Raw genomic sequence first — 12,520 nt, 5'->3', positions numbered from 1 at the left:
CTACAAAAAAATGCCAGTCAAACATCCTCTATGTCACAGGATCTAATACGAAAATGCTAGTCAAAGATCACATGACCGAATTTTCTACAAAAATACTAGTCAAAGATCCCGTGTGACCGGATCTACTACAAAATGCTAGACAAAGGTCTAATACATGACAGGATCCACAGCAAAAATGCTAGTCTAAGATCTTCTGTGATCAGATCTACAAGAAAATGCAAGTACAATATCCTCTATGTTACATGATTTGGACACAAAGAGGATCTTTGACAAGCATTTCGCAGGAGATTCGGTCACAGAGGATATTTGATTAGTATTTTTGTAGTGGATCCTGTCAGTTAGACTTAGACTTAGACTGTCTAGACTGTCTAAGTGACGGGATCCACTACACAAATGCTAGTCAAAGAGGATTAGATCCTCTGTGACAGGGGATCTTTGATTAGCATTTTTGTCGTGGATTTTGTCACTTAGAATTAGACTGTCTAAGTCTAAGATTTGGTCACAGAGGATCTTTGACCAGTAAACGATCCTCTGTGACCAAATACACTTAGTCAATCTAAGTCTAAGTGACATGATCCACAATAAAAATGCTAGTCAAATATCCTCTGTGACCGAATACAGTTACAGTCTAAGTCTAAGTGTAAGTGACAGGATCCACTACAAAAATGCTAGTCAAAGATCCTCTGTCACAGAGGATCTTTGACTAGCATATATAGATAGTCTAAGTCTAAGTCTAAGTGACAGGATCCACTACAACAATGCTAGTCAAAGATCCTCTGTCACAGAGGATCTTTGACTAGCATTGTTGTAGTGGATCCTGTCACTTACACTTAAACTGTCGAAGTCTAATATTTGGTTACAGAGGATCTTTGACTAGCATTTTTGTTGTGGATCCTGTCACTTAGACTTAGACTGTCTAGACAGTCTAAGTGACAGGATCCACTACACAACTGCTAGTCAAAGATCCTCTGTGATCGAATATACCTAGACAGTCACAGAGGATCCTGTCTAAGTGACAGGATCCACCACAACAATGCTAGTCAAAGATCCTCTGTCACAGAGGATCTTTGACTAGCATTCTGTCACTTAGACTTAAGACTGTCTAGACAGTCTAAGTGACATGATCCACTACAAAAATGCTAGTCAAAGATCCACTGTGACCGAATACACTTAGACAGTCTAAGTCTTAGTGACAGGATCCTGTCACTTAGACTTAGACTGTCTAGACAGTCTAAGTGACAGGATCCACTACACAACTGCTAGTCAAAGATCCTCTGTGATCGAATATACTTAGACAGTCACAGAGGATCCTGTCTAAGTGACAGGATCCACCACAACAATGCTAGTCAAAGATCCTCTGTCACAGAGGATCTTTGACTAGCATCCTGTCACTTAGACTTAGACTGTCTAGACAGTCTAAGTGACATGATCCACTACAAAAATGCTAGTCAAAGATCCACTGTGACCGAATACACTTAGACAGTCTAAGTCTTAGTGACAGGATCCACTACAAAAATGCTTGTCAAAGATCCTCTGTCACAGAGGATCTTTGATTAGCATTTTTGTAGTGGATCCTGTCACTTAGACTTAGACTTAGACAGTCAAAGTCTAAGATTTGGTTACAGAGGATCTTTGACTAGCATTTTTGTTCTGGATCCTGTCACTTAGACTTAGACTGTTTAGACAGTCTAAGTGACATGATCCACTACAAAAATGCTAGTCAAAGATCCACTGTGACCGAATACACTTAGACAGTCTAAGTCTTAGTGACAGGATCCACTACAAAAATGCTTGTCAAAGATCCTCTGTCACAGAGGATCTTTGATTAGCATTTTTGTAGTGGATCCTGTCACTTAGACTTAGACTTAGACTGTCAAAGTCTAAGATTTGGTTTCAGAGGATCTTTGACTAGCATTTTTGTTGTGGATCCTGTCACTTAGACTTAGACTGTCTAGACAGTCTAAGTGACATGATCCACTACAAAAATGCTAGTCAAAGATCCACTGTGACCGAATACACTTAGACAGTCTAAGTCTTAGTGACAGGATCCACTACAAAAATGCTTGTCAAAGATCCTCTGTCACAGAGGATCTTTGATTAGCATTTTTGTAGTGGATCCTGTCACTTAGACTTAGACTTAGACTGTCAAAGTCTAAGATTTGGTTTCAGAGGATCTTTGACTAGCATTTTTGTTGTGGATCCTGTCACTTAGACTTAGACTGTCTAGACAGTCTAAGTGACATGATCCACTACAAAAATGCTAGTCAAAGATCCACTGTGACCGAATACACTTAGACAGTCTAAGTCTTAGTGACAGGATCCACTACAAAAATGCTTGTCAAAGATCCTCTGTCACAGAGGATCTTTGATTAGCATTTTTGTAGTGGATCCTGTCACTTAGACTTAGACTTAGACTGTCAAAGTCTAAGATTTGGTTACAGAGGATCTTTGACTAGCATTTTTGTTGTGGATCCTGTCACTTAGACTTAGACTGTCTAGACAGTCTAAGTGACATGATCCACTACAAAAATGCCAGTCAAAGATCCTCTGTGACCGAATCTACTGCAAAATGCTTGTCAAAGATCCTTTTTGTGTCCACATCTACTAAAAATTTCCAGTTAGTCTAATCACATAGAGGATCTTTGATCCATATCTTGTCACAAAGAGGATATTTTAGAGGACAACATAATAACAGCCCATCATGGTAAATAAATGGAGTTGAACATGTGACTCTCTTCAAAACCAACCTCGTGTGTTGGCCTAGATTGTGTTCTACATCTGTTTTGGGTTTGCCGAAGCCCGTCGGTAAAGTATCACGGAGCGCCGGTCGCCCGTCGACATGGCAGCGACGTGCGAGTGTTGATGTGCGGTGATGTCGTTCGCGTACGTTCGACTCCGTGATCCGTCTTCCTTCCCTCCTCCTGTGCACCATCTGCATGTTGGGGGAAGGAAAACAAACAGGAGGCGTCACTGTCTGCTCGTTACCTGACATGATGGATGGAGGGAGTGCCGTTGGAACGTCACCCGGGGTTGTGGATTTGTGCGTGCCAGGCGAGCCTCAGATGGTCCTCTTGGAAAATAGCAGGAAGTCGTCTCCTGGAACTTCCTGCTTGTGTCCACGCAGGCGCGCCTGGCGTTTGGTGAGGGAAGCCAGGGCTTGGAGAGCCCAGCATGCGATGCTTGATGACTCTGTCACCGCGCTGGCTGGTGAGAATGATCCAATGATCCAATTCTGACAGTAAAATGTGAAGTGGCATCATCACGAATGACAACGTTGGAACCCATAAGGCATAATCTTCCAGGTTGCAGACTTCTGCCCTTATAAAACTTTTAGCAATATTCAGCTTTCCCTTCTACTTATGAGCTTCCTCATGCCTATTCATTTGGGTTAACAGCTTTTCAGACATCGGCTGTGGATAGTATGAATATATATATAAATATGTGTATATATGTATAGTCAAGGTTTCTGTAGTTTATCCATTATACAGTGCTCAATACCGGGGTAGAGCAGAATATACGTTAGGTCAGGAAAAAATACAAGAGGCTATATCATCCCTACAAGCCTGTTTCGCAGGTTTCCCTGCTCGTCAGGGGATTTTATTAAATAAAATCCCCTGAGAGTATTTTGTCCCCTGACCTAACGTATACGTACATACAGTATATATGTATATATACATATATGCGTACATATACAGTATATGTATATATACATATATACGCACATATATGTATATATACGTAGATATATGTATGTATATATATATGGAAATATATATGTGTGTATATATATATATATATATATATATATATATATATATATATATATATATATATATATATATATATATATACGTAAATATATATATATACGTAAATATATATATATATATATATATATATATACGTAAATATATATGTATATATATATATATATATATATATATATATATATATATATATATATATACATACACACATAGATAATGTGTATATATGTGTGTTATATGTATATATACACGTATATATGTATGTATGTGTAAATTTATATGTACATGTGTGTGCATGTATATACATGTATATACAGCATATATACATGTACAGTATGTATATGAATATATATATACAGTGTGTGTATATATACATACACACATTTATATATACACACACATACATAGATAATGTGTGTATATATGTATATATGTATGTATGTATATAAATATATGTATGTATATTTATGTTTATATATACATGTAAATGTGTGTGCGTGTGTGGGTGTGTGTGTGTGTGTGAGAATGTATATACAGTATATATACGTGTGTATATATATATGCATACACATGTATATATTTGTGTATGTATATAAATATATAGATACAGCGTGTATATATATATATATATATATATATATATATATATATATATATATATCCACATAAATAGCTATATATATATATATATATATATATATATATATATATATATATATATATATATATATATATATACAGTATATTTAGTTTTTTTTATATATGTATACTTATTTTTACATATACACTGTAGATATATATACTGCTAAGCAATGAATTGAATAAATTAATTCTAAATACAACAGTTCTTTTACAGTAATAAATAGTTGAGTCAGTTATAATTTACATGACATGATTATTTTATTTTCAATAAGTTCAAGACGAATATCATGATTATTTTCCATTGTACTGTTTGTAATAATTATGATAATCGTCTTGAACTTATTAAAAAAACAGATATTCATTGTTAAAAAAAGTACAATCTTCTTTATGCACTTTTGCACCTTCTTTTTTTTGCACCTTCAACTATGACAGGATGCATTTTATTTCATTGTTTTTATTTTTAAAACATTTTCTCAATAGTCATACATTGGATTTTGTTTGTAACCCATGCCAAAAGTCCAAAGAAGACCGAATCATACAAAAACAAGCAATTCCTCCCGTAGGAAACAATGCAATTCCAATTAACTTGTTCCAAAACTCAAAAATATGAACACAAACCACATTTTAAGGGGAATAAGTCTACTTTTAAATGCTGAAAACAATGCAAAATACATGACAGATGAAATAGATAAATCAGGGGTCGGCAACCCAAAATGTTAAAAGAGCCATATTGGACCAAAAATAAAAAATAAAGACAGAGCTGCAAAAAATTAAAAGCCTTAACAAACTACGGTGAGTTCAAGGATCGCCGAAATTAGTAGGACAAAACGGCGCTCGCCAAATACTCTCATCAGTGAAGTGTGTATCACATAAACAGTGGGATTTCGAACAATTAGGAAGGTTTGTGTCATGTTTGTTCTCCTACAGAAAATATATTAAAAATGTTTTTGGTTTTTTTCTTCATCTTTTTCCATTTTCACACATCTCTGAAAGAGTTTCCAGGGCGACGCTAAAAAGCTGACCCCCGAGATAAATGAACATTTAACGTCACTTTTAATACACGTTTTTTCTGGGATTCATTTTCGTTTCTCACCTTCTTTATCAAAGTGATGCCACTTGCAACTTAAGTTATTTAGCAGTCGTACTCAATACGTAAAGAAAATTAACGCGTTATACAAAACCCCAGGCAACATTTTAGTCGATTTCCCGAAAATGAATCATGTAAAACCAGTGAGGAGTCTGGCTTGATCATTGAAAGGAGAACATTCTATCACCTTCCGGAAGCCTTCTGCCTGTGAAAAGCTTTGCACGCATGTGCATGTGCGCACTTTGCACGTCTTTGTGCAAACATCTCCGCCCTTCCTGATTGGGACTTCTCTTCTTCTTGTCATCAGATAACCGCCGCGCCGTGCTGGAACGCTCCCGCTCTCGCCACAACACCAACCACCAGGCTCGATGATGTCGCCCGAAGACGACCCGGAGGAGGATCCTGTCGCTGAGTCCCACACACGTTAACCCCGCCTTCCACGCTCTCTCTCTCCATGTTGTCCTCCTGTCGGTCCGTCATAGGAAACAAAAACGCGTCGCCAAAACGGTGCTGTGTACAAACGTAGGAGACTATACCCATTCCACGCTTAGACTTCAGAGCATGTGACTCACACGCCTCAATTTTCGACAGGATTCATTTTATATTTTCAAATACACGGCGCTTTTCATATTTTACACACCTCCGTTTCGACAGGATGCATTTTGGGTTTTAAGCGCCTCCTTTTCATTAAGAGACACACCTCCATTGTGGCAAGATGCATTTCATTCTGTACGCACCTCCATTTTTGACAGGATGCATTTTATTCTTGACACACCTCCATTTTTGACAGGATGCATTATATTTTTTAGGTGCCTCCATTTTCCACAGAATGCAATTTCCTACGCACCTCCATTCTGACAGGATGCATTTTAGTCTTGACACATCTCCATTACGACAGGGTGCATTTTATTTTGTAGGTGCCTCTTTTTCAGTAGGAGACACACCCCCATTGTGGCAAGATGCATTATATTCTGTACGCACCTCCGTTTTTGACAGGATGCATTTTATTCTTGACACATCTCCATTACGACAGGGTGCATTTTATTTTGTAGGTGCCTCCTTTTCATTAGGAGACACACCTCCATTGTGGCAAGATGTATTATATTTTTGACACACCTCTATTTTTGACAGGATGCATTTTATTCTTGACACACCTCCATTACGACAGGACATATTTTGGGTTTTAAGCGCCTCCTTTTCATTAAGAGACACACCTCCATTGTGGCAAGATGCATTTTATTCTGTACACACCTCCATTTTTGACAGGATGCATTTTATTTTGTAGGTGCCTCCATTTTCCACAGAATGCAATTTATTCCTACACACCTCCATTCTGACAGGATGCATTTTATTCTTGACACATCTCCATTACGACAGGGTGCATTTCATTTTGTAGTTGCCTCCTTTTCATTAGGAGACACACCCCCATTGTGGCAAGATGCATTATATTCTGTACGCACCTCCATTTTTGACAGGATGCATTTTATTCTTGACACACCTCCATTACGACAGGATACATTTTGGGTTTTAAGCGCCTCCTTTTCATTAGGAGACACACCTTCATTGTGGCAGGAGTAATTATATTCTGTACGCACCTCCATTTTTGACAGGATGCATTTTATATGAATATATGACATATATTCTCTTGCGCCTCAATTTTTGACAGGATCCGTTTAAATTTTCCGCACCTCCAACTTTGACAGGGTGCATTTGAATTGTATGCCCCTCCATTTTGTTAAAACTAAATTCTTTAAGCACCTTCATTTCTAATAGGTTGCATGTTATTCATTACACACCTCCTTTTTCAACAGGATGCAATTTAACATTACGCACCTCCATTGCGACTTTATGCATTGTGTTTATACCTGACTCCAATTTGGGAAAAAACTAATTACATTTATTCTTATCCATCTCAATTTTTGACCGGATTTTTCTGCACCTCCAACTTTGACAGGATGCATTTGAATTTGAATTGAACTAAATGTATTCTTTAAGTGCCTTCATTTCTAACAGGATGCGTGTTGTTCTCTACGCACCTCTATTTTTGACAGGATAAAATACATTTTTTTAAAGCACCTACAAAATTATTTTTTACACACCTCCGTTTTTGACAGGATTTTTTTTTTTTTAACCTCCATTGTGAGAATGTTTTACATTTTCTTCACGCAACTTCATTTTTGACTAGATGCATTTTATTTTGTATGCACCTCCATTGTGGAAAAAAAATTATTAATTTTTCACGCACCTCCATTTTTGACAGGATGCATTTAAACTTTCCACACCTCCAACTTTGACAGGATGCATTTTAATTTATGCCACCCCATTTTTTTTAAACTAAATGTATTATCTAAGCTCCTTCTTTTCTAACAAGATGCATGTTATTCTCTACGCACCTCCATTTTTGACAGGATTTAATAGATTTTTAATGAACCGCCGTTGTGAGAATATCTTACATTTTCTTTACGCACCTCCGTTTTCGACAAGATGCATTAAATTTTTTAAGCACCTCCATTGTGGGAAAAAAAAATAATTCATTATTTACGCACCTCCATTTTCGACAGGATGCATTTAAACTTTCCGCACCTCCAACTTTGATTGGATGCATTTAAATTTTATGCTACTCCATCTTTAAAAACTAAATGTATTCACTAAGCTCCTTAATTTCTAACAGGATGCATGATATTCTCTGTGCATCTCCATTTTTGACAGGACTTAATTGATTTTAGTTTTTTCATTTATCGACAAGATGCATTTAAACTTACCGCACCTCCAACTTTGACAGGATGCACTTTAATTTTATGCCACTCTCTTTTGTAAAACTAAATGTACTCTAGCAGGATGCATGCTTTTCCCTACACACCTCCATTTTTGACAGGATTTTGTGTTTTTTATGAACCTCCGTTGTGAGAATGTTTTACATTTTCTTTACGCACCTTCATTTTTGACAGAATGCATTTGATCTTTGTTAAAAAAAATCAATTCATTTTTTACGCACCTCCATTATCGACAGAATGCATTTAAACTTTCCCCACCCCCAACTTTGACAGGATGCATTTTAATTGTATGCCACTTTTGTCAAATCCAATGCATTCTTTAAGCGCCTTCATTTCTAACAGGATGCATGTTATTCTCTACGCACCTCCATTTTTGACACAATTTAACTTATTTTTTATGAACCTCCATTGTGAGAATGTTTTTTTTGTTTAATTACTCACCTTCCTTTTTGACAGAATGCATTTTATTTTGCATGCACCTCCATGGTGAAAACAATTTAATGAACTATTTCACGCACCTCCATTTTTGACAGGATTTTACTAATTTTTCATGGACATCCTTTGTGAGAATGTTGTTGTTGTTTTTTTAAATTACTCACCTTCCTTTTTGACAGGATGCATTTTATTTTGCATGCACCTCCATTGTGAAAACATTTGAATACATTTTTTCACGCACCTCTATTTTCGACAGTATGCATTTCAACTTTTCGCCCCCCCAACCCCAACTTTGACAGGATGCATTTTAATTGTATGCCACTTTTGTCAAATTAAATGCATTCTTTAAGCGCCTTCGTTTCTAACAGGATGCATGTTATTCTCTACGCACCTCCATTTTTGACAGGATTTTACTTATTTTTCATGAACCTCCATTGTGAGAATGTTTTTTTTTTTAATTGCTCACCTTCCTTTTTGATAGAATGCATTTTATTTTGCATACACCTTTATGGTGGGAAAAAAAATATGAACTATTTCACGCACCTCCATTTTTGACAGGATTTAACTTATTTTCCATGAACCTCCATTGTGAGATTTTTTTATTTTTTTTAATGACTCACCTTCCTTTTTGACAGGATGCATTTTATTTTGCATGCACCTCCATTGTGAAAACATTTGAATACATTTTTTCACGCGCCTCTATTTTCTACAGGATGCATTTAAACTTTTCGCCCCCCAACTTTGACAGGATGCATTTTAATTGTATGCCACTTTTGTCAAATTAAATGCATTCTTTAAGCGCCTTTGTTTCTAACAGGATGCATGTTATTCTCTACGCACCTCCATTTTTGACAGGATTTTACTTATTTTTCATGAACCTCCTTTGTGAGAATGTTTTTTTTTTTAATTGCTCACCTTCCTTTTTGATAGAATGCATTTTATTTTGCATGCACCTCTATGGTGGAAATAAAAATATGAACTATTTCACGCACCTCCATTTTTGACAGGATTTAACTTATTTTTCATGAACCTCCATTGTGAGATTTTTTTTTAACATTTTTTAATGACTCACCTTCCTTTTTGACAGGATGCATTTTATTTTGCATGCACCTCCATTGTGAAAACATTTGAATACATTTTTTCACGCACCTCTATTTTCGACAGGATGCATTTCAACTTTTCGTCCCCCCCACCCCCAACTTTGACAGGATGCATTTTAATTGTATGCCACTTTTGTCAAATTAAATGCATTCTTTAAGCGCCTTCGTTTCTAACAGGATGCATGTTATCCTCTACGCACCTCCATTTTTGACAGGATTTAACTTATTTTTCAAGAACCTCCATTGTGAGGATGTTTTTTTTGTTTAATTACTCACCTTCCTTTTTGACAGAATGCATTTTATTTTGCATGCACCTCCATTGTGGAAACAAATGAAATACATTTTTTCACGCACCTCCATTTTTGACAGGATTTAACTTATTTTTCATGAACCTCCCTTGTAGGAATGCTTTTTTTTTAATTACTCACCTTCCTTTTTGACAGGATTTTATTTTGCATGCAACTCCATTGTGGAAAAAAATTATATCTATTTTATTCACGCACCTCCGTTTTCGACAGGATGCATTTTTCTTTGTTAGGCCCCTCCAAAGAAATCCTGCATGAGCTTCCTGCCGACATTTATGCTGTTTTAAAGTACATTCTTACAATAGCTGATTAATTAATAAGCACATCCTCTAAGCGTCGTTATATCCCCGAACAAAATGCATCATGTTTTTCGGCGACGGTGAGCCACAGGGCATATTTAATGCATCGATTTGAAATCAAGGCGAGAGTTTAAGGGGGAAAATAAAGCAACTAAGGAAGCAGCGAATTAGAGCCAGTGCTCCCTAGTGGGCTCCTCACCGCTGCTGCTTCTCAGTTTGTTGACGTTTTAAACATTCAACAAACGCGCCTCGTGCTCGTCGGTGTTGTTGGGGGAACGGAGCGTTGGCCACGTATTCATGTATTCATGCCTGGGGTGCCCTGCTCCACAGACCACTCGCTAACTCTAAGCAGATGCTGCCAACAACAAGCCGTGAGTCCAAGTCCCGAGTCAAGACGGGCAGGGTCGGCCTCCCACCGCCAGCACGACCACGCCAACAGGATTCCTGGCGTGTGGGTCGTCCATTAGAATAACAGGTTTTCTTCACGTTTGGGGAAGGTTGTCAACAATCGCGCCCCCCCCCCCCCCCCCCCGCCCCCCTGCCATCGTGCAAAATGAGGGTTCTGTGGAAAATGGAGGTCATCTGTTTTTGAACTGTATTTATTTTTTTATTTTTTTCAAAATCCAACGCTCCAAGAAATATTAGGGCCACCATGAAAATATCACCGAAAAACCTTTATAAATCTATAGTAATACTGCCATCATTTGATGTTTTAGGGGGGAAAAAGTGGTCAATTTACAAGAATATTGTCGTAAATGTGCGTTCTGAATTTATTTCAGTACAATTGAGATTTTATTTTATTTTATTTGTTTTATCTTATTACGACTTCATTCTCTTATTTTTCTTTAATTAATTTGGTTTGTGACTTTTATCTCATAGAAAATACAACTTGTCAGCAAAAAAAAATAAATCCCTGGTAATATTTAAACTTTTTTCTTTTTTGACTTATGACAGAAAAACGTTTTCTTTTTACTCGTAACTTTACAGTGACATTTAAAGCGCGAGTGAAGATTAACTACGGCGTTTACTCCATGGGAGTCCGAAAGAGATGATTCGGTATTATCTACTCACAGATGAGCACGCTGCAATTAGTCCTGGATAAATTACCCAATTTTACTCCTTAATGCTTCAGTCACGCGCAGGATTCTCACAGGAATGAGGTAAAAACTAATCCAGAACGGCTGTACGTTTTTGTTGAAAAAAAAAAAAACAGAACTTGATTCTCGTAGTATTTCTACGTTATCTTCGTGACACTGCAATATTTAATCTTTTTTTTTTTCGTAACTTTGTTCCAGTTATATTATGATTGCTTTTCGTGACTTAAAAATATTTTTGTAAAATACTTTTTTTCCCGCTAATGTCACAATTTATTTACATAACATTACGACTTTTATCATTTCTCGAGGGAAATTACGACTATGCTGTCAAACTTTATCTTCACCATATTACGACTTTTTTTCTTGCTACTTTGCGACTTTTTCCTGTAAAATTACCACAATATTCTTGTATGTGCAATTGTATTCCTGTAATTAAAAATGTTTTGAAATTACCATAAACTAATCCTTTTTTTTCTTCTTTAAAAATTAAGATATTTTTGTAATAATTATAAGTTATCCTCGCAACATTTTTTTTGTATTTTTTTTTTGACTTACCTAATTTTATGATGCCTTCTCGTGATTTTTAAAAAAAATTTTAAGATATGTTTTTTACCGTAATGTTACGATTTATTTCTGTAAAATTACGACTTTTTTTATCAGTACGTTTTTTCATGTGAAATTACGACAATGCTTTTTCAGGAATGAGGCAAAAACTAATCCAAACCTACTGTACGTCTTTGTCCAAAAAAAAGTATATATTTTCGTAATAATTCTACGTAATCCTTGCGACATTGCTACGGTTTCTTTCATTTTATTTGTTTTACTTAATTCTGGTCATATTATAATTCCTTCTCGTGATTTAAAAAACAATTTTGTTAAATACCTTTTTCCCCTAATGTTACAATTTATTTCTGTAAAACTACGACTTTTTTTCATCTGTACATTTTCTCATGTGAAATTACGACTACGCTGTCAAACTTTTTCTCATGATATTACGATTTATTTCTGTAAAAT

The 12,520-nt window shown here is 36.2% G+C and overlaps 1 protein-coding gene across 4 annotated transcripts in view; it reads left to right on the top strand.

Annotated features, from left to right (window-relative positions):
• The window catches only part of diaph2 (diaphanous-related formin 2), a 1,018,926-nt gene extending 1,008,002 nt beyond the window's left edge, over window positions 1-10,924 (top strand). For all 4 annotated transcript variants that reach the window (XM_062039765.1, XM_062039764.1, XM_062039766.1 and 1 more), the window contains one exon: window positions 5,804-10,924. In XM_062039765.1, coding sequence (XP_061895749.1) covers window positions 5,804-5,868 — 65 coding nt within the window. In that variant the 3' untranslated portion in view covers window positions 5,869-10,924. The remainder of the gene's footprint in view (window positions 1-5,803) is intronic.
• The last annotated feature ends 1,596 nt before the right edge of the window (window positions 10,925-12,520 follow it).

This window comes from Entelurus aequoreus, linkage group LG28 (assembly GCF_033978785.1).
Source record: "Entelurus aequoreus isolate RoL-2023_Sb linkage group LG28, RoL_Eaeq_v1.1, whole genome shotgun sequence".
Lineage (NCBI taxonomy): Eukaryota > Metazoa > Chordata > Actinopteri > Syngnathiformes > Syngnathidae > Entelurus > Entelurus aequoreus.
Note: the sequence above shows the minus strand (reverse complement) of the source record. Positions and strands in the feature narration are given on the sequence as shown.